Source organism: Chiloscyllium plagiosum, chromosome 11 (assembly GCF_004010195.1).
Source record: "Chiloscyllium plagiosum isolate BGI_BamShark_2017 chromosome 11, ASM401019v2, whole genome shotgun sequence".
Taxonomy (NCBI): domain Eukaryota; kingdom Metazoa; phylum Chordata; class Chondrichthyes; order Orectolobiformes; family Hemiscylliidae; genus Chiloscyllium; species Chiloscyllium plagiosum.
The window spans coordinates 76,861,705-76,884,101 of NC_057720.1; the positions used below are offsets into that span (position 1 = coordinate 76,861,705).

Below are 22,397 nucleotides of genomic sequence, written 5' to 3' on the forward strand. Positions count from 1 at the left end.
TCAGTAATAGGTGCTAACTTGACTCCTATAAATTGCTTTCAATTTGAAGGTAAATAGAAGAAATATTTTACAAAACAACTGAAAGAGCACACAGAAATTTGAAAGAAAGCATAACTTAAGAATGAAGTAAATAAAATAGAGATTCAAGAGATTTGTTGTACATGCATGATATGTCATAGAGTCATACAGCTTAGAAACAAGCCCTTTGGCCCACTATGTCTATGCTGATGAATAAACTCCAAACAACACTCATCCCATTTGCCCATACTGGGTGCATAGCCTACTATGCCTGGTATTTTATCAGATGCTTCCTAAATGTTTCAAAAGTACCTGCCTTCACCATCCTCTCAGGCCGCACATTCCATATTTTTACCACCCTCTGGATGAAAAATCTTTTCCTCTGATCTCCTCTAAACCACTTAAACCTATGCCCTCTGGTTTAGAAATGTCTGCTATGGGGAAAAGATTCTCACGATCTGTTCTATCTATGTCTCATAATTTTGTCTCCCTCAATCAGATTCCCTCTCAGCGTCCTCTGTTCCAGGGAAAACAAATCCAGCAGTAGTGATTGTAACAAAGTCAGCCAGCTCGGCTTCATAGAATATGAGTTCCCTAATTAGGGCTGTTAATCTAGTTCAATCAGGGAACCTGACTGACGTATAAAAAGGGTGAGTGTCACAGGTACTGACTCTTTGGTGTCTGACTCCGTATAAGGCAATACTATAGTCAAGGACTGTTCAGGTGTAAGTAAAGGGTGACTTGGTGATGTGATATCAGCCTTTGTGGAGTTATTTCACCAGCCTATGCAGTCTCACCTCATCACTGACTTTCATCCCAGGCAACATCCTGGTGAATCTCGTCTGCACCCTGTAATTATATCCTTCCAATAGTGTGGCTACCAGAACTGCTTATTCCAACTGTAGCCAATATTTTGTAAAGTTGTAACATGACTCCCTTGATCCTATATTCTGTGCCCTGGCTAATGAAGGCAAGCATTTTTATGCTTTCTTCATCACCCTGCCTATCTGCGCTGAAACCTTCAGGGATCTACGGACTAGTACACCAAGGTCCCTTTGTTCCTCAGTACTCCCTAGGGAGCTACCATTCATTCTTTACGTCCTTCACTTATTAGCTTACCCAGAATGCATCATCTCACACTTATCAGGATTAAACACTAGCTTCCATTGCACGCAATTTACCAGCAGATCAATATCAGACTGTAGCCTGATCATCCTCACTCAACAATAGCAACAATTTTCATGTCATCTGCAACCTTACTAATTATACCTTCAACATTCACATCCAAATCAGTAATGTGCACAACACATAGCTAGGGCCTGAGCACTAATCCCTGTGGTGCACCACTGGTCATAGGCTTCCAATCACAAAAGCAACCCTTCACCATTACTCTCTGCTTCCTATTTGTAAGCCAATTTTGGATTCAGTTTGCCAACTTGCCTTGGAACCCATGGGCTCTTACCCTATGGACTATTTTCATGTGGAACTTTGTCAAAAGCTATGTAAGCAACATCAACTGCACTATTCTCATCAATATATCACTTTTGTAAAAAAAAGCTCAACTAAATTCGAACAAATCTGTATTGACTATCCCTGATCAATCCATACCTTTCTGAGTGTTAATTAATCCAGTCCCTTAGAATCTTTTCCAATAATTTCCCTGTCACTGACATCAGACTAACTGGTCTGTAATTAACTGGCCCGGATCTGTTGCCCTTCTTGAACAAAGGAACCACATTAGCTATCCTCCACTCATCTGGCACTTTAGCTGTGGCCAGCAATCTCATCCATTGTCTCCCATAGCAGCCTGGGATACATCACATCAGGCCCTGAGGATTAATACATCTGTATTCCCAATAAAAATCTTTCCTCTTTATTAATCGTAACATATTCTTGAACCTCACATCCCACCCGAAATCTTCAGCTACAATATCTTTTTCCTTTGTCCATACAGATGAGAAATATTCACTTAAGACCTCACCCACGCTCTTTTGCTCCACACAGATTGCCCTTTTGGTCTCGAACAGGTCCCACTCTTGTCAATATACTTATAAAATGCCTTGGGGTTTTTCTTGATCCTGTCTGCCAAAGATATTTCCTGGCACTTCACTTCCCTCCTAATTTATTTTTTGAGCACTCCTTACACTCTCTCTATTCTTTTGAATGGCACCTGTTTTTAATTCTCTGTACCTAACATATGCTTCCTTTTTCTTTATTAATCTCGATATCCCTTCATATCCAGGGTTCCAGGACTTGCTCTCCTTGCCCTTCAGGAGCAAGCTGGCCCTGAGCTCTCACTACATTAAAAGATTCCAAATGTACACTTACTTGCAAGTAACTGCTTCCAGTCAATATTTGCCAGACATCTTCTAGTGATATTGAAATTGGACTTCTTCTGATTTAGGCATTTCATTTCTGCATTATCCTTATCCCTTTCCATAATTACTTTGAAACTTGCAAAGTTATGGTCACCATCCCCCAAATGCTCACCCACTAACTCTCTAACTTCCTGTTACAGGACCTCTTTTTTTTAAATTGATGTTGTTGGTGCTGACATGTACCATGCTGTGCATCCTCCCTCCTCAGAATGCCCCGTAGCTGCTCTGAGACATCCCTGACTCTGGAACAAAGGAGGCACCATACCATTGACAAGTCTTATTTGTGGCCACACTGCTGCCTGTCAGTTCCCCTTACAATCGAGTCCTCTATCACTATGTGGGAGCTGGTGGACCCCATTGTGGTTCGTAGAGACCACAGCTGTAGCAAGTGTTGGTTGTTTGAGGAATTCCAGCTCAGAGTTTATGAGCTGGAGTCTGAGCTTGGAACACTGCAACACATCAGTGCGAGGGAGAGTTACTTGGACACCATATTTTAGGATGCAGTGACACTCCTTGGCACAGTGGTTAGCACTGTTGCCTCACAGCGCCAGAGACCCGGGTTCAATTCCCGCCTCAGGCGACTGACTGAGTGGAGTTTGCACATTCTCCCCGTGTCTGCGTGGGTTTCCTCCGGGTGCTCCGACTTCCTCCCGAAGTCCAAAAATGTGCAGGTTAGGTGGATTGGCCATGCTAAATTGCCCGTAGTGTTAGGTGAAGGGGTAAAATGTAGGGGATTGGGTTTGCGTGGATTGCGCTTTGGCAGGTCAGTGTGGACTTGTTAGGCCGAAGCACCTGTTTCCACACTGTAAGTAATCTAATCCTTAAATTGACTACCTCAAATTTGGTCAGTGGTCAGGGACAGGAGGGTGTGAAGCGGGTACAGGATGGTGTGAAGCGGGTACAGGATGGTGTGAAGCAGGTACAGGAGGGTGTGAAGCAGATACAGGAGGGTGTGAAGCAGGTACAGGAGGGTGTGAAGCAGATACAGGAGGGTGTGAAGCAGGTACAGGCAGGTGTGAAGCAGGTACAGGGATCCAGGAGATAATAGTGGGCAACATTGAAGGAGCCTCCACCCTTGATATTTTCTGATGGGTTTGAGATTCTTGTTCTCTGTCTGGATGAAAGCAGGGGAGGATTATGGCACAGATAAGCAAACTGACCATAACACCATGGTACAAGGAGACTTTAAAGAACAGGGAGAAAAGAGAAATGTAGTTTTAATTGTAGCATAGTCAGGGGAATGGATAATGTCCTCGGTGGCCAGGATTGAGAATCTTGAAGGCTGTGTTGCCTGCCTGGTGCCTGATTTCAGGATATCTCATCTGGACTGCAGAGAAACTTGGAGTGGGTGGGGAAAGATCCAGTTGTCATGGTCCACTTAGATGCCAATGAAAGAGGTAGAATAAAGAAAGAGGTTCTGCTGAGGGAATATGAAGAGCTAGGGACTAAAAAAAACCCAAAAAGGTGGTAATCTCCATATTGATGCTTGAATCAGGAGCAAAGGGACAAGATTAAGACATAAATATGTAGCTCAGAGGTTGGGATGTAAAAAATGTGTTCAAATTCATGGACATTGGCACCAATATTAGGGAAGGAGGGAGCTGTTCTGATACAATGAGCTTCACCTGAGTCATGTTGGGGACTTGCATAACTAGAGCTATGAGTAGGGCTTTAAACAAAATGGCAGGGGGTGTTCAGTATTATTGAAAAATCAGAGGTAGGATTACAGTTTAGTATTGGGGCTGATTATTATGAGAAAATGAAAGGAAAGCAATGTGTGGATGTGATATTGCACTAAAGAACCATAAAAGTACAGAAAAATTTGATAATGGAACAAACCTAAAGACTTTGCATCTTAATACAGGAAGCATTTGCAATAAGGTAGATGAACTGATAACACAAATCAAGGTAAATGAATATGATCTTGTAGTCATTATGGAAACGTGGTTGCATTGTTTGTACACCACTGCTCTCTACCTCTGGCTGCAAGAATCAGGACTCCACAATTTCATAACAGAAGGGTCCTATTCAGGAAATTCCAGTGCAGAAGTCATCAAAATGTAATTTCATATTCTTATCAGACTGGTCAAAGTTGAAAATAAGGTTCCCAACACTAATCACAATTTCTGGGCCCATTTTTTAAAAAAAATTCCAATAATTAAAATCTGAAGGCATGGCACTCCATATTTGACAGAGTAAATTTTCGGTGCCAGATGTTCTTGCAGAGTTAAGACATATTGCACTATTTTATGTTCACTTACACCTGAATATGACAGCCCTAACGTCTTGTGCGTTTAGTGTGTATCTTGTAGGTGAGTATTGCAAATTCATGCCCTCATGCATTTTAATGCAATATCTACTAGCAAAGTATTGGTGTAGCAAAACCTGTGAAGGGATAGGGCAGGTCAAACAGACATTTGCTGATGTCACTGCTGATGCAGACACCAGAGGTTGGTGTCTGAGTTACACTGTGATGAAGGTGAACGCTGATATCCTTAACATGAAATGTTCTCTTTTGTAAGTCACTGTCAGATATCCAACGCCAGGAATCACAATCTAAGGATACGGGTAGGCCACTTAGGACTGAGATGGGGAAATGTTTCTCCACTCAGAGAGTGGTTAACCTGTAGAACTCTGTGCCACAGAAAGCGATTAAGGGAAAAACATTGAATGTTTTCAAGGCACATTTAGTTGCAGTTCTTAGAGACAAAGGGTATGGGGAGAGTGTTGGAACAGGAGATTGGGTTGGATGATCAGCCATGATCATATTGAATAGTGGAGCAGGCTAGAAGGGCCAAATGGCCTACTCCTGGTCCTGTTTTCCATGTTTCTATGTTTAATATTCTGAGAAAATAGTTTGGACATTTTGCTTTGTTAAAGCTGGTATAGAAGTACTACTTGTTATGGGGATAGATTCTGTTCATCGATTATTGGCACGTTTGGATTAGATTAGATGAGATTAGGTTCCCTACAGTTTGAAAAAAGCCCTTCGGCCCAACAAGTCCACACTGACCCTACGAAGAGTAACCCACCCAGTCCCATTTCCCTCTGACTAATGCACCTAACACTACGGGCAATTTAGCAGGGCCAATTCACCTGACCTGCACATCTTTGGATTGTGGGAGGAAACCGGAGCACCTGGAGGAAATCCACACAGACACAGGGAGTATGTGCAAACTCTGCACAGTCAGTCACCGAGGCTGGAATCGAACTGGGACCCTGATACTGTGAGGTAGCAGTGCGAACCACTGAGCCACCGTGCCGCCCTATGTTGCTGTTTGCAGGATCTCAATTTTAGTCATCCTACCAGTTACATTCTTAGTTACTTCCATTTCTTCATGTGCTTCTATTTGCTGCTCTCGAGAGTGTATCCTCCTACTTAAGATGATGTCCCATAAATCTCAAATGCTCTTTAGTACCGGGGATCAAGGGTATGTCGTAGCAAAGGCCATCCATATACATGTCTCCATCTAGGATAGGAACCCGGACTATACTTGTTCTTAATTCAAAGCCACTGCTGCAAATGTGGCCCTATTACTCTGGCTCAGTCCAAGCAAATTCTACATAGGCCTTGGATTGAATCTGGGAACTTATGTATAAATCGAGCACTGACCAAATAAACTTGCAAATCTCAAGCACATAGTTTTCAAGAATAATTAGCCATGTGATAGTTATGTCTTTCACCAGACCAGATTTAGTCAATTTAATTTATTTCACTTGTCAATCACCAAGTGAGACTGTAGAACATGTGAAATTCAGTGCTTTACCTTATTTTGCTTGTCAGTTTAACCTCGTTTATCCTCTTCAAATTTTCAGCTTTCCTATGTGATTACACGACATCTGTTCTCTTTCCACCACGTGGGGGAAAATCACATGAAGGGGAACTCCACCCTGGTGACCTCCAATAATCCTTTTCCATTTTTGTAATTGGCACCACTTTGTACACCCATAAGTCCTGCCGTTTGATATTATTTTGGAAACTTGGACTGTAATTTCTGAACTTTTAATGACACAAGCATACTCCAATTACAATTGATGGGGTGTCATTTAAATTTCAGGATTTTTAGCCAACATCCGACGATCAATGACGATTTACCAAATCGCATTATAGCAGGAGCTGTACTTGTGAAATCTAATGTGAAGCGATTTACTGAAACTGCAGCCGTCTTTGAGGATGGTACAATGGAAGACATTGATGCTGTTATTTTTGCAACGGGATACAACATCTCTTTCCCATTTCTGGATGAGTCTGTCGTTAATGTCAACAAAAATCATGTTTCTCTATACAAATACATCTTTCCACCTCACCTGGAGCAGCCAACTCTGGCCATTATTGGTCTTGTCCAGCCATTAGGAGCCATTATGCCAATATCTGAACTTCAAGCGCGTTGGGTCACAAGGGTCTTTAAAGGTCTGAGAACTCTTATTGTTCATACTTTTTCTCATTCATTTTAACTTCATGATTTCCATAGAGCTAAGCAAGTAATATAGAATGTGTTGCTGAGGTAATGTCATTGTATAGATTTCTTGTTGTCCATGTGAAGATGCACATCTCCTTAAATTCGATTCCCTGCCAGATACTGAGAAGCTTGCAGGATCAATCCCCAACATGGGCTGCATTAAATTTAATGTCTCTGGTTGCATTTTTTTTTTACTTTCTCTGTTGGAGAATGGAATTAGCCCCAGACTATGAAGGGACATAATTAGCCAACAGTCCCTCCTGTATGATTGCTGATTGAAAAGTCACAGAGTCATAGAGATGTACAGCATGGAAACAGACCTTTCAGACCAAATCGTACATCCCAGATGTCTCACTTGCCAGCACCCACCCTATATCCCTACAAACCCTTCCTATTCAGATGCCTTTTAATTGCCTGTGGTAATTCTTGCCAGATGCCTGTTGTAATTGTACGAGCCTCCACTACTGCCTCTGGCAGCTCATTCCACGCACATACCACCCTCTGCGTGAAAATGTTGCCCCTTAGATCTTTATATCGTTCCCCTCTCATCCTAAACCTATGCTCTCTAGTTCTGGACTCCCCAACCCCAGGGAAAATACTTTGTCTATTTATCCTATCCATGCCCCTCATGATTTTCTAAAACTCTATAAAGTCACCCTCAGCCTCTGACACTCCAGGGAAAACAGCCCCAGCCTATTCAGCTTCTCCCTACAGCTCAAACCCTCCAACCCTGGCAACATCCTTGTCAATCTTTTCTGAACCCTTTCAAGTTTCACAACATCCTTCTGATAGGAAGGAGACCAGATTTGTTTACAATATTCCAACAGTGGCCTAACCAATGTCTTGTACAGCCACAACATGACCTCCCAACTCCTGTACTCTGACTAATAAAGGAAAGCATACCAAACGCCTTCTTCACTATCCTATCTACCTGCGACTCCACTTTCAAGGAGCTATGAATCTGCACTCCAAGGTCTCTTTGTTCAGCAACACTCCATAGGACATGACCATTAAGTGTATAAGTCCTGCTAAGATTTGCTTTCCCAAAATGAAGCACCTCATGTTGATCTAAATTAAACTCCATCTGCCACTCCTCAGCCCATTGACCTATCTGATCAAGATCCTGTTGTAATCTGAGGTAACCTTCTTTCTCTGTCCACTACACCTCTAATTTTGGTGTCATCTGCAAACTTACTAACTGTACCTCTTATGCTCACATCCAAATCATTTATATAAATGACGAAAAGTAGTGGACCTAGCACCGATCCTTGTGGCACTCCACTGGTCACACTGGCCTCCAGTCTGAAAAACAACCCTCCACCACCACCCTTCTACCTTCAAGCCAGTTCTGTATCCAAATGGCTAGTTCTCCCTGTATTCCATGAGATCTAACCTTGCTAACCAGTCTCCCATGGGGAACCTTGTCAAACGCCTTACTGAAGTCCATATAGATCATGTCCACCGCTCTGCCTTCATCAATCTTCTTTGTTATTTCTTCAAAAAACTCAATCAAGTTTGTGAGACATGATATCCCATGCACAAAACCATGTTGACTATCCCTAATCAGTCCTTGCTTTTCCAAATACATGTACATCCTGTCCCTCAGGACTCCCTCCAACAACTTACCCACCACCGAGGTCAGGCTCACTGGTCTATAGTTCCCTGGCTTGTCCTTACCACCCTTCTTAAACAGTGGCACCACGTTAGCCAATCTTCAGTCTTCTGGCACCTTACCTGTGACTATAGATGATACAAATATCTCAGCAAGAGGCTCAGCAATCACTTCTCTAGCTTCCCACAGAGTTCTCGGTTACACCTGATCAGGTCCTGGGGATTTATCCACTTTTATGCGTTTCAAGACATCCAGCACTTCCTCCTCTGTAATATGGACATTTTTGAAGATATCACCATCTATTTCCCTACTTTCTATACTTTCCATGTCCTTTTACACAGTAAATACTGATGCAAAATACTCATTTAGTATCTCCCCCATCTCCTGTGGTTCCACACAAAGGCCACCTTGCTGATCTTTGAGGGGCCCTGTTCTCTCCCCAGTTACCCTTTTGTCCTTAATGTATTTGTAAAAATCCTTTGGATTCTCCTTAACTCTAGTTGCAAAAGCTATCTCATTACCCCTTTTTGCCCTCCTGATTTCCCTCTTAAGTATACTCCTACTTCCTTTATATTCTTCTAAGGATTCATTTGATCTATCTTGTCTATACGTGACATATGCTTCTTTCTTCTTCCTAACAAAACCCTCCATTTCTTTAGTTGTCCCCAGCATTCCCTACACCTACCAGCCTTTCCTTTTACCCTAAAAAGAATATACTGTTTCTGAACTCTCGTTATCTCATTTCTGCAGGCTTCCCATTTTCCAGCCATCCCATTAGCTGCGAACATTAGGCCCCAGTCAGCTTTTGAAAGATCTTGCCTAATACTGTCAAAATTACCCTTCATCCAATTTAAAACTTCAACTTTTAGATCTGGTCTATCCTTTTCCATCACTATTTTAAAACTAATAGAATTATGGTCGCTTGCTCCAAAGTGTTCTCCCGCTGACACCTCAGTCACCTGCCCTGCCTTATTTCCCAAGAGTAGGTCAAGTTTTGCACCTTCTCTAGGAGGTACATCCACATATTGAATCAGAACATTTTCTTGTACACACTTAACAAATTCCTCTCCATCTAAACCCTTAACACTATGGCAGTCTCAGTCTATGTTTGGAAAGTTAAAATCCCCTATCATAACCACCCTGTTATTCTTAGAGATAACTGAGGTCTCCTTACAAATCTGTTTCTCAGTTTCCCTCTGACTATTAGGGGGTCTATAATATAATCCCAACAAGGTGATCATCCCTTTCTTATTTCTCAGTTCAACCCAATGTATTTCTGGGAATATCCTTCCTCAGCACAGCTGTACTGCTATCCCTTATCAAAAATGCCACTTCCCCTCCTCTCTTGCCTCCCTTTCTGTCGATTCTGTAGCATTTGTATCCTGGAACATTAAGCTGCCAGTCCTGTCCATCCCGGAGCCATGTTTCTGTAATTACTATGACATCCCAGTCACATGTTCCGAACCATGCCCTGATTTTGTCTGCCTTCCCTGTTAGACCTCTTGCATTGAAATAAATGCAGTTTAATTTAACAATCCTACCTTGTTATCTGCTTTGTCCCTGCCTGTCCCTGCTTCTTTTCTCAACTGTGCCAGGCTCAGAATGATCTCTTTCCTCACTATCTCCCTGGCTGGCACTCCCCACATTAATAGTTTAAATCCTCCCAAGTAGCTCTAGCAAATCTCCCTTCTCGTATATTAGTCCCCTTCCAATTCAGGTACAATCCGTCCTTTTTGTACAGGTCACTTCTACCTCAAAAGAAATTCCAATGATTCAAAAACATGACTGCTTCTCCCAAACACCAGCTCCTCAGCCATGCATTCATCTGTTCTAGCCTCCTATTCCTGCCCTCACTAGCTCATAGTACAGGAGTAATCCAGATATTACTACGCTCAAGGGCCTCCTTTTTAAATTCCTGCCTAACTCTCTGTATTCTCCCTTCAGAATCTCATCCTTTTCCCTTCCTATGTCATTGGTTCCAATGTGGACAATGACCTACTGCTGGTTCCTCTCCCCTTTGAGAACATTCTCACCCTCTCTAAAACATCCTTGATCCTGGCACCAGGGAGGCAACACATGATTCTGAATTTTCGCTGCTGGCCACAGAAACGTTTGTCAGTGCCTTGGACTAGTGAGTCCTCTAACACAATTGATCTCTTGGAACCAGATGCAGCCCTCATTGCATTAGAGCCAGTCTCAATACCAGAAACTTGGCTGTTTTGCTACATTCTCCTGAGAATCCATCACCCACTACATTTTCCAAAACAGATACTTGTTTGAAATGGGGTTAGCCACCGAAGACTCCTGCACTATCTGCCTGCCTTTCCTAGCTTTCCTGGAGTTAACCCATCTATGAGACTGTATCTGTAACTTTTGTCCCTTCCTATAACTGTCCTCCATCACATCCCCTTCCTCTTATGAATTCCTTATTGCTTCCATCTGTCTCTCTAACCGATCCATTCAATCTGATAGGATTTGCAACCAACGGCATTTATTGCAGATATAATCCTCAGTAGCTCCCTGAACTCCCACATCAGACAAGAAAAGCATATCGCTCTACTAAAGACCATTTTTGCTTCTTCCAATCTATAGCCCCAGAAAATAGCACTGTCTTATTTCTCTACAAAACACTGCTCCAGGCTAACTTAATACTTATGGCTTATATTTTACACTTAATCAAAAGACGTATCTAAATAAAACATATAATCAAGAAAGAGCTCACTCTACTCACCACTGCAGACTTTCTGTAAGGCCGCACTTAAAAATATTCACTTATCTGTTTCTGTGCTGTGACCTCTCTCCCAAACACGTTCCTCCAAGATTAGTTGTGAATTTCACTGTTTATTAATTTTCCCAGCTGCAATCCGATGTCCAGTGATACATGAATTCAAACAGCAAAGCAGTAACTGTGCAGGTTCACTGCTGTGTCAGTTAGCAGCGTGGGTTTCTTTCTCTCTCTCTCTCTCTTTCTTTCTCTCTCTCTCTCTCTCCCCCTCTCCTGCATTGACCTCACCATGTGCTGTCTTTGTCTGTTCCTCTTACTTTAAAAGTGCTGTTGTTTTGACTTTTTTTTCTTCAAAGTTTCAAAATAATGCAACAGCATATAAAACAGTAATTGCTGCTCCTGGAATTTGAGGAAATCACCTCCAACACCTAAAATACTTCAAAAAAGGAGCAGCTATTACAGCCAGAAATTTTTCCCATCCTCCATCTTGGATTACCCAGAAAAAGTCTTTGCATGGATGTTAAATCAGAATATTGATGATCTGGAGGTGCCGCTGTTAGACCGGAGTGGACAAAGTCAGAAGTCACACTACACCAGGTTAAAGTCCAACAGGTTTATTTTAAATCACAAGTTTTCGGAGTGCTGCTGCTTTGACGGGTGGACTCCAACATTCCAAAAGCTTTTGATTTCAAATAGACCTGTTGGTCTATGACCTGGTGTCATGTGACATCTGACCTGAGAATATTGAGATCACCATGTTTGCCTGCAACGTAATCCACTGGTATTCACGTGTCTCAAATAATACCTGAAGAAAGCCCCTCTTGTTTGAAGTTCTAGTGGACCAGGAACAGTCAAGCACTTCAAGAGGGAATTTATGTGGTAAATAAAATGATTGATGTAGCCTTTGTCAGACGTCATTTGTCATTCTTTCATGTACTTTTTCCGAGCTGATCCAAATTATAGAAAGGCTTGGCTTCTTCAAAACCTTAGTAGACTTTTTAATAATTACCCTCTTTCCCTTCATCAGTACATTCTAATTGACATCATTCTCGCTTTAACTTTTTAACTGTGATTTATCCAACACCATGTACTTTTGCCGTTCATGCTGGCTTCTTTTGAGAAAGCTCAACAGTTAAGCTCATGAATTCAAAGACGTCTTTTATCGATCCCATTATCTCTAAGTCATTATAATGTTACTGTGAAGTCTCTTCCAAGAATTCCCACCTTGAAGAGGTTCTCCTCCTCTCTCCACAAGGATCTGTCAATCTCATTCCCCCACCTTCATCTACCTATCGCCTTCCAAGCTCCCTTCCACTCAGCCCCACCCCCTGCTATTTATCTCTCAGCCCCCTTGGGCCCACCCCTCAAAATCCTGATGAAGGGTTTATGCCCAAAACGTTGACTCTCCTGCTCCTCGGATACTACCTGACCTGCTGTGCTTTTCCAGCGCCACACTTTTTGACTGTGAACTCCAGCATCTGCAGTTCTCACTTCCTCCTTTATTGATCCCCATCATTATATCAGTTCTAGGTGATGCAGTCGCTGGTCAAATGTTCAGCAGGGTAAAATGTACTAATTTCTGCCAAAGTTGGCTCTGTGTTGCTGAAAGCTGTAACTGCATTTATTTTTATGACATTAATGAGGTAAACCTGATCCATAAATTCCACATGGAATTTACTTTTTACTTTTGTGTTTCAGGTTTGGCTAAACTGCCTTCGGTCAACACCATGACGGCAGATATAATGGAGAAGAAGAAAAAAATGGCCGAAAGGTATTACAATACAAAGTATTTGCAGCAGGAAAGAGACCATTTGGCCCAACATTCTTATGCCTGCATTTTGCTCCACCCTGACATCTTGCTTTCCTTCTTCACCTAACCCTATAACATGACCACATTCTCTCACATTTGTTTCCCTAACATCTCCTTAAACTCTAGTATTTGTCTTAACATCTCCTTGTGGTGGTTCCTCCCACAATCTAATCACTATCTGGGGAAAAACTTGTCCCTTAAATTTTGTAGAGAATTTGTTACTGACTATCTTATATTTGTAGAATCCCAATAACGTGGGAGCAGGGCATTTGGTCCATCAAATCTATCGCAGCCCTCCAAAGGGCATACCACCCAGACCCAGACCACTATCCTATCCCTGTAATCCTGCATCTTCCATGACTAACGCATCCAGCCTGCCCTTTCCTGGCCATGACTGGACAGTTCCATGGCTTATCCACGAACTTGCAAATCCTTGGAAACCAGAGCTCTCAGAGGAAACCCATACTGATTAGAGGGAGAATGTACAATCTCCACACAGTCAGTCACCTGAGATGCTGTCAAATGCTGATCCCTGGTGCTGTGAGGCCGCAGTACTACCCACTTAACCACATTGCTTCCCCCACGTATGTCTTCAAGTCTTAGATTCCTTCATAAATGGAAACATATTACCTCAATGACCCTTTCCAAACACTTTCATAATCTTAGCAGATCTGTACCAGGTCACCACATAGCCTTCCTTTTTCTGGAGAAAATAGCTGTTCAGCTTATCCTATTAAATACATGCACTCACTTCTGGTGTTATTTCTTTTCTGTTCTGCTGTCAGTGCATCCATAATGTGGAGCCTATACTGTGGGGAAACTAGGTTAGCTATGAAACAGCATGTGAGAAGTAGCAGGATGTATGGCCACATTGTCAAGTTTGTAGGCCAATTAGCTTGTCATCTATTGATGGGAAATTCCGAGATAAATGATGTAAAAGCAGAGCATTTAGAAACATGTAATATCATCAAATAGAGTCCGCAAAATTTCATGAAGGGAAAGTAATGGCTGAAACATTCATTAGAATTCTTTGAGGAGACACCAAGCAAGATAATGGGGAACCAGTAGATATCATGTATTTGGTTTTCCAGAAAGTATTTGAGAAGGTAGCCATAAGGCTACTTAATAAGACAAGAGCCCATGGTTTGAGGACTGATATATTAACATGCTTGGAGGGTATAGAAGACAGAAGATAAGGGGCTGCAATCTGTAACTAATGGAGGGTCAGTGGCACCAGTACTGGACAATGTTCCCTCTAAGCTGCACAGCTACTGGGAAGCTTCCTGCTTGCTGTTTGGTGTGCCACTGAATAGTTTTTACTTCCAAAAGCCACTGCTGCACAAGGACCTTGGAGTTTGACGCAACAGCACTAGGGGGAATGTTAGTGCTGCGGCCGCTATTATTTACAATCTGTATCAGATGAGGAGTGTGAATGTACTATAGCCACGTTTGCAGGTGACACAAAAATAGGTTGGAAGGCAACTGGTGAGGATGACATAAAGTGCCTGCAGAGGAATTTCGACAGGTTAATTAAGTGGGCAATAGCTTGACGGGTGGAATATAACGTGGGGAATGAGAGGTTGTGCACTTTGGCAGGAAGAATAAAGCAACATAAGACAACAGACAAAGGTGGTAGAAGGCTGACGTGCAGGGATTTGGGCATCCTTGTCCTCAAATGACAAAAATCTACTATCTACGTTTAGCAGGTAATAGGGAAGGTGAATGGAATGATAGTCTTTATTTCAAAGAGAATGAGTATAAAAATAGAGAAATCTTGCCCAAGCTACGCAATGTACTAATGAAACCACAACTTGAATGCTGTGAACAGTTTTGGTCCCTTTGTCTAAGGAAAGATATACTGGCATTGGAAACAGTCCAGAGAAAGTTCGCTAGGTTAATCCTGGGTCTGGAGGGATTCTCTTCTGAGGAATGGTTGAGCAGGTTGGACCTATATTCATTGGCGTTTAGATGGATGAGAGGACAGCCTATTGAAACTGACAAGATTAATAGGGACCTTGACAGGAGGGATGCTGCAAGGCTGTTTTCCCAAGTGGGAGAGTCTGGGACCCGAGGACATATCTCAGGATAAGGACCAAGGTGAAGAGGAAAATCTTCTCTGACAGCAATTAATCTGAGGAATTCTTTATCTCAGAGGGCTATAAGGGCTGAGTCACTAAGTATATTCAAGGTTGAGATGAACAGATTTTTAATAAGTGAGGGAATCAAAGGTTATGGAGAAAAGCACAGAAGTAGAGGCTTTGATCATAAAGCATTGAACTCATTGAGTGGCAGAGCAGATTTGATTGGCTGAATAGCCCACTTTTGCTCCTGTGTCTTATGGTTTTGTCGGGCCTCAAGTGTGATCTAACTAAGGTTTTCAATTCCATGTACATGTACATCAGCACTGAAGATATTCCACTTGATTTACATGTTTACTTACTATTACCATTTTATTCTACTAAATATTGTTACCATAAAATACAATATCACAGAGTCCCTACAGCGTTACAGCGTGGAAATGGGCCATTCGGCCCAACGAGTCCACAGCAACCCTCTGAAGAGATTCCCACCCAGACCCATAGTCTAACCCTATAACCCTGCATTTTCCCACGAATGATGCACATAACCTACATATCCCTGGACACTGTGGGCAATTTACCTTGGCCATTCCACCAAACTTGCACATCTTTGGACTGTGGGAGGAAACTGGAGCACTTGGAGGAACCCATGCAGACATGGGAAGAATGTTCAAACTCCACACTGACAGTTGCCCAAGGCTAGAATTGACCTTGGGTCCCTGGTGCAGTGAGGCAGTAGTGCTAATCACTGAGCCACTGTGCCGTCCCATTGTTGGAATATTTATTTTCCCTTGCATTTTTCTTTGTTAATGCCATATAATGGAACACAATGAAATAAAGTCATGAGAGAAAAATAAAACATTGGGACCAATTACACCCCTGAATAATAGTACATTCTACTCCTGGATGGTGCAGAAGATCTGTCAGAACTCAAATGTTGAGATTAAACACAATAATAAACCATTTAAATAGCATAATATAAAGGAAAGGCAATTTCCAAAATGGTCATTTTTAGCCTTTGTGCATATGCTGTGGAACAATTAATTATCAAGTGCTTTATTCTCAGTGGAATAGTGTTTCACCTTGTCAGTGTTATGCAAAACAACATTTTCTGATAGTTGCCCTTATGTTAATGTCGAGACAAAGTGTATCAACTGAATGTGGCATTTAGGATGTTGCCAGGGTTGGAGGGTTTGAGCTATCGGAGGAGGCTGAATAGGCTGGGGCTATTTTCCCTGGAGCATCAGAGGCTGAGGGATGACCTTCTAAAGGTTTATAAATAGCCACGGTCTTTTTCCCTGGGGTGGGGGTGTCCAAAACTAGAGGGCATAGCTTTAAGGTGAGAGGGGAAAGATTTAAAAAGGACTAAGGGACAAGTTTTTCATGCAGAGGGTGGTGGGTATATGGAATGAGCTGCCAGAGGAAGTGGTGGGGACTGGTGCAGTCGCAACATTTAAAAGGCATCCGGATGAGTACACGAGTAGGAAAAGTTTAAAAGGCCAAATGCTGGCAAATGAGACAAGATTAACTTAGAATATCTGGTCGGTAAGGATCTGTTTTTATGCTTTACAATCTACGACCCCATGAATGTCATTCCTCAGCACTGCTGACTCACTGGTAGGATCCTAATGCTCACCTCCAATTTGCACATCTCAGGTAACTGTCTTCTTTCAGATTGAAGATAAAGTACAAAAATATTGTCTTCATAATGAACACTTCATTATGTTTTCAATTGATCCCAGTAGCATCAGGAAAAATCACAGTAGATTCAATAGAAATGGACTGAGATTTAAGCCAATTTCAGTTTCCACCTGGTTTACCCGAATTACAGCCTTGATGTGTCCTCCTAGTAATAATATAAAAACAGGAGAGAATGAAGAACTTAAATGATGATGGCTAATAATTGAGTGCCATTGTCTAATTAACTGTTGTGCTTTGTCATTGCTTCATGTTTTAGTACATTGCATTATATTAAATGTTGTAGATTTATTTGAAGCTCACTAAGTCACACCTACATGGCCAACGTTACAGATTCTCAACTAATGTTTTCATATTTGATTGTTCCTGTCTTGAAAAACTATATCATCTTTAAAAACACTTATAACTATAAGAGTTATGGTTGTGACCAAGATCATTTTGAGGTCTGTACCATAAAGGATCAAATAGAATGGTTGCTTGTTGATGATAAACGACGGAGCATGGCTGCCTCACAGCACCAGGGTCCCAGGTTTGATTCCAGCCTTGGGTGGCTGTCTGTGTGGAGTTTGAACATTCTCCCCGTGTCTGCGTGGGTTTTCTCGGGTGCTCCGGTTTCCTACCACTGTCCAAAGATGTGCAGGGCAGGTGAATTAGCCGTGCTAAATTGTGCATAGTGTCTGGTGCATTAGTCAGAAAGGAAATGGGTCTGGCTGGGTTGCTCTTCAGAGGGTCTGTGTGGACTAATTGGGCCAAAGGGCCTGTTTCCGCACTGCAGGGAATCTAATCTAATCATGAAGGCTGGCAGCAACTTTGGAACAGTACTCTAGCGTGAGACTGGCCTCCACGGAAGTGGGGCTTTGAGGTAAAGTCCAGCTTTTTGTTTCTAAAGTTGGTGTCTCTCTCTCCCTCTGTTTAAGGTATGTCAACACCCAAAGGCACACTATTCAAGTTGATTACATACCCTACATGGATGAATTGGCAATGCAGATTGGTGTGAAACCCAACCTGAAGGAGCTGTTCTTCACAGATCCACAGCTGGCATTTAAGGTCCTCTTTGGCCCCTGCTCACCGTACCAGTTTCGACTGACTGGGCCCGGAAAATGGGCGAAAGCTCGGGAAACCATTCTCACACAGTGGGAGCGCACCATCAAACCAACTAAAACACGTGCACCTGCGATGAATCAGCAAGAAACGTCTCTGCCGATGCTGCTGAAAGTCATGGCTCTGCTAGTCGCCATTTGTGCTCTCTGTCTGCTTCTGTAATTGGGGGAGGCTTTCCTGAGGAGCTTCTTCCAGCCTTTTTGCCAGCCAAATAGTGATTGATTTTGATGTTGCTTTGATTATCTTTCATATGATATGTGATTGATTCATTAAATTTTACAGCATGGAAATAGGCCCTCAAGCCTATCTTGTCTGTGCAAGTCTTCATGCTCCTATCTACTCTAATGCAATTTCCAGCATTTGGCCCTTAGCCTTGAACACGGTGGCACTTAAAGTGATCATTTAATTACTTCTTAAATGTTGTGATGTTTCCCAGCTCTGCCCCCCTTTCAGGCAGTGAGGTCCAAATACCTATCACATTCTGGATGAAAAGAAATCTTAAGTCTCTCCATTATACCCTTTACTTTAAATCTGTGCCCCCAGGTTATTGTTTTCTTGAAGGGGAAATGATTCCTCCTCACTGTCTACACCATTCAAGTTTGCACACTTCAGTCAGGTCCTCCCGCTTCTGCCTTGTCTGCTCTAGGGAAAATTATTCCAGCCCATCACAGCAGAAATGCTCCAGCCTAAGAAACATCCTGGTGAATCTCCTCTGTACCCTTCTGCGTGCAATCACATTCTTCCTATAGTGTGGCAACCACAATACTCCAGATGTGGCCTAGGTAATGTCTTGTACAGTTCCATCATAATTTTCTGTGAATTTCAGTGTTGTGACTAAAAGGCAAGTATCCCATATGTCCTCTTAACCAACTTATCCTTTGCCTGTTAGTCCTCCCAAAAATGTAGTATCTCATACATTGCAAGATTAAATTCCTTTTGCCATTGTTTTACCCATCTGATCAGCCCACACCTCCCCCTCACCTCCATCCAAGGCTCTAAAGGATTACTTTAAATATGCACATCCTCCCACCTCATTTACTGCGTCCATTGCTCTCAATGTGGTCTCATTTACGTCAGGGAGACCGAGCACCAACTCAGCGGTTCAGGGAATATCTCTGGTCCGCATGCACCAAACAAACCGCCCTGTGGCTCACCACTTCAACTCCCCCTTACACTCCTGTAACGATGTGCAAATCCTGGGCCTCCTCCACTGCCAAATCAATGCCATCTGCCAACTGGAGGAAGAACACCTCATCTTCCGCCACAGGGACCCTACAACCACACGGTATCAACATTAACTTCACCAGTTTCCAAATTATCTCAGATCCAACCCTCTGAATCAGCACCACCCTCTTCACCTGTGCTACCTGTCCATCTTCCTTCACACTTATCCGCTGCACCCTCCCCACTAACCTATCACAATCACCTCCCACCTATATCCACCTATTACCATCCCAGTTACCTTCCCCTCACCCTCTTATTTATCTCTCAGCCCCCTTCACCCTCTATATTCCTGATGAAGGGCTTATGCCCAAAACATCAACTCTTCTGCTCCTCGGATGCTGCCTGACCTGCTGTGCTTTTCCAGCGCCACACCTTTTGACTCTGACTCTCCAGCATCTGCAGTCCTCACTTTCTACAATATTATCCTGCAGTCAAATACTTTACCACACCATCAGTTTCCATGTCACCTGCAAACTTACTGATCAATCCTTCTACGTTTATGTCTAGCTAACTAATGTACACTATAAGTAGCAAAGGACCTCCCTGTTGAACCCTGTGGTACAGCACTAGGCACAGGATTCTATTCCCCCCATCCCAGCCTCCTGTCATTAAGTCAGTTTTGGATCCAATTTGCCAAATTGCTCTGGATCCAATGGGCTGTTATCTTCTTGACCAGTCTCCCATGCATGACCTCCTCAAAGGCCTTACTGAAGTCATTGTAGACAAGCATCCACTTTTGTTTTCTCTGGAATTTGTTCTCAAGACTTAATACCTTGAACGAATCAAGTCCTGTCTACAGCTGGTTCAGTTGTGGTGTTGGACTTAAGGATCGTTTTGTCAAAAAGCAGCCTGTCAACATTGGGTGCTTTAATGAACAAAATGTGCCATATGGTGTATTCGCACACTGTGAGAATTAGATTTTTCTGTTGTGACGTTTATCAGTCCAGACTGATGAGGATAGCCACTTAGCTGATTCTGGGGCGCTTGTGAATTTGCATTCCATCCCTTACTTGCATTTTCAGACATGGAAGGGAAGGAAAAGCACATTTTGTTTTACATGGGGATGTTGATGGCCTAATGGTATTATCGCTGGATTATTAATACAGAGAGCTCAGCTAATGTTCTGGAGCTCCAGCTTCAAATCCTGCCATGGCAGATGGTGGAACTTGAATTCAATAAATATCTGGAATTAAGAATCTAATGACTACTATAAATCAATTGTCATAAAAACCTGTCTGGTTCAGTAATGTCCTTTCGGGAAGGAAATCTGCCATCCTTACCTGGTCTGGCCTACTTGTGAGCCCAGACCCAGAGCAATGTGGTTGATTCTGGGCAATTAGGGATAGGCAATAAATACTGACTAGGCAGCAATGCCCTCATCCTGTGAATGAATTTTAAAAAAACACATACAATTTGATAAGTATTTACAACATATTTCTTCAGAGTTATTAAACTTAATTCCAGGAGCTGAACTAAATCATGTATCCCACAGAACCTCAAATTAGTTCCATTGATAGCACCCACAACCCTGTTCAAAGGGTTGCCCCAGTAAAACACCAAGGGAGATCCACTTCCCATTTCTGATCATTTAGGTGGATTTGAAGAAGAATAGTTCTCCGGCTTTCCTGACCAACATTCTTCCCTCGACTAAACATTCAAAAACCTATATTTTTGTAAAATTCTGATCATCCACCTTGGTCCTGTTTGTGGGATCTTGCTATGTGCAGTTTGGCTCTCTGCTCATTTTATGTGAAATGTTGGGACAATTTGGGAAGACCTTTAGCTGGTAGACGCTGCATTATGCAATTACCTAATGCCTGCAGCTCTTTTGATTTTATTTAGTTTTACTTCAAAGCGTTTGGAATGCAATTGACATTTTCCTTTGTGTAGTTATGATACACACTGATTGTTATAAATAATAGTTATTAGCTTCTCTGATTTCACTGGGGGTTTGACTGATGATTGATCCATTGTAATCCATCGTTGTGAGATGACTGTGCAGTTTACCTGGAACATGATGCAACATAGGCATGGAAGTAACAGATTTTCAGGCAAACTGTAACTGCTGTTTTATGTGAATTAAATTCTGGTTTGATCACAAATTCTATGTGTCCCAGAAGCTGAGCTTCAGTCTGTAAAACACCAGCAAAAGTGAGAAATTAAATCAGTTACACCACCAGATGAGCAATAGTTTCTTTCAAACATGTTCATTGACATTTTGTAACATAAGCTGAAAGTTGGACTGACTGTGGACTTGTTTAATATTAAATGTGATGTAGTCCTTTGCTTATTTCCAGGTGGTCAGCTATTTCACTGGCATCCAAGAGATAAAAGAGTTAACATTTATTTTGCTTTCACTGTAATTGTCTATCAGCGTTCCCCAGAAGTGCCTCAATTTTCTGCTGGTTTTGCATGCTTGCAGCCCACACCTCTCAGTTGAGTGCGGTTAGGCATATAGCTTACTTTGGGATGCACTGGTTTTTTTCCTCTCTACCCCATATTTCCCATGTCTAACCCACCTATCCCTGGAGACTGTGGGCAATTTAGCCTGGCTCAACAGGGTCACAGTGGGCCCTCTCCAAATGAAAACATCGTGCTGTCAGAGACTCGGCATGAACCTTTATACAAATGTACAAAGTAAGGGCAGGAGTAGGCTATTCAGTCCTTTGGGGCCTGCTTTGCTGTCCAATAGGATTCTGACTGATCTGAATTTAACCTCAACACCTCATACCTGCCTATTCCTCATAATCTTTCACTCCTTTGCCTACCACAAATCTACCTCTTCCTTAAAAGTATTCAAAGACTCTACCAAAGATGGGGTACTGGTCTAATGGTCGGATACTTGGTAGTGTGGATGAGCAGAGGGATCTTGGTGTCCATGTACACAGATCTTTGAAAGTTGCCACCCAGGTAAATAGTGCGGTGAAGAAGGCATATGGTGTACTGGCTTTTATTGGTAGAGGAATTGAGTTCCGGAGTACTGAGGTCATGTTGCAGTTGTATAAGACTCTGGTGCGGCCGCATCTGGAGTACTGTGTGCAGTTTTGGTCGCCATACTATAGGAAGGATGTGGAGGCACTGGAACGGGTGCAGAGGAGGTTTACCAGGATGTTGCCTGGTATGATAGAAAGATCGTATGAGGAAAGGCTGAGGCACTTGGGGTTGTTTTCATTGGAGAAAAGAAGGTTTAGGGGTGACTTGAAAGAAGTGTACAAGATGATTAGGGGTTTAGATAGGGTCGACAGTGAGAATCTTTTTCCAAGGGGGCATAGCTTTAAATTAAGGGAGGGTAG

The 22,397-nt window shown here is 42.5% G+C and overlaps 1 protein-coding gene across 1 annotated transcript in view; it reads left to right on the forward strand.

The window, feature by feature from the left end:
* Positions 1-20,285, forward strand: part of LOC122554592 (flavin-containing monooxygenase 5-like) — a 45,712-nt gene extending 25,427 nt beyond the window's left edge. Inside the window, exons 7-9 of the mRNA XM_043699859.1 lie at positions 6,455-6,807; positions 12,892-12,964; positions 17,697-20,285. Of these exons, the coding sequence (XP_043555794.1) occupies positions 6,455-6,807; positions 12,892-12,964; positions 17,697-18,042 (772 nt within the window). The 3' untranslated portion in view covers positions 18,043-20,285. The remainder of the gene's footprint in view (positions 1-6,454; positions 6,808-12,891; positions 12,965-17,696) is intronic.
* Positions 20,286-22,397: the final 2,112 nt, after the last annotated feature.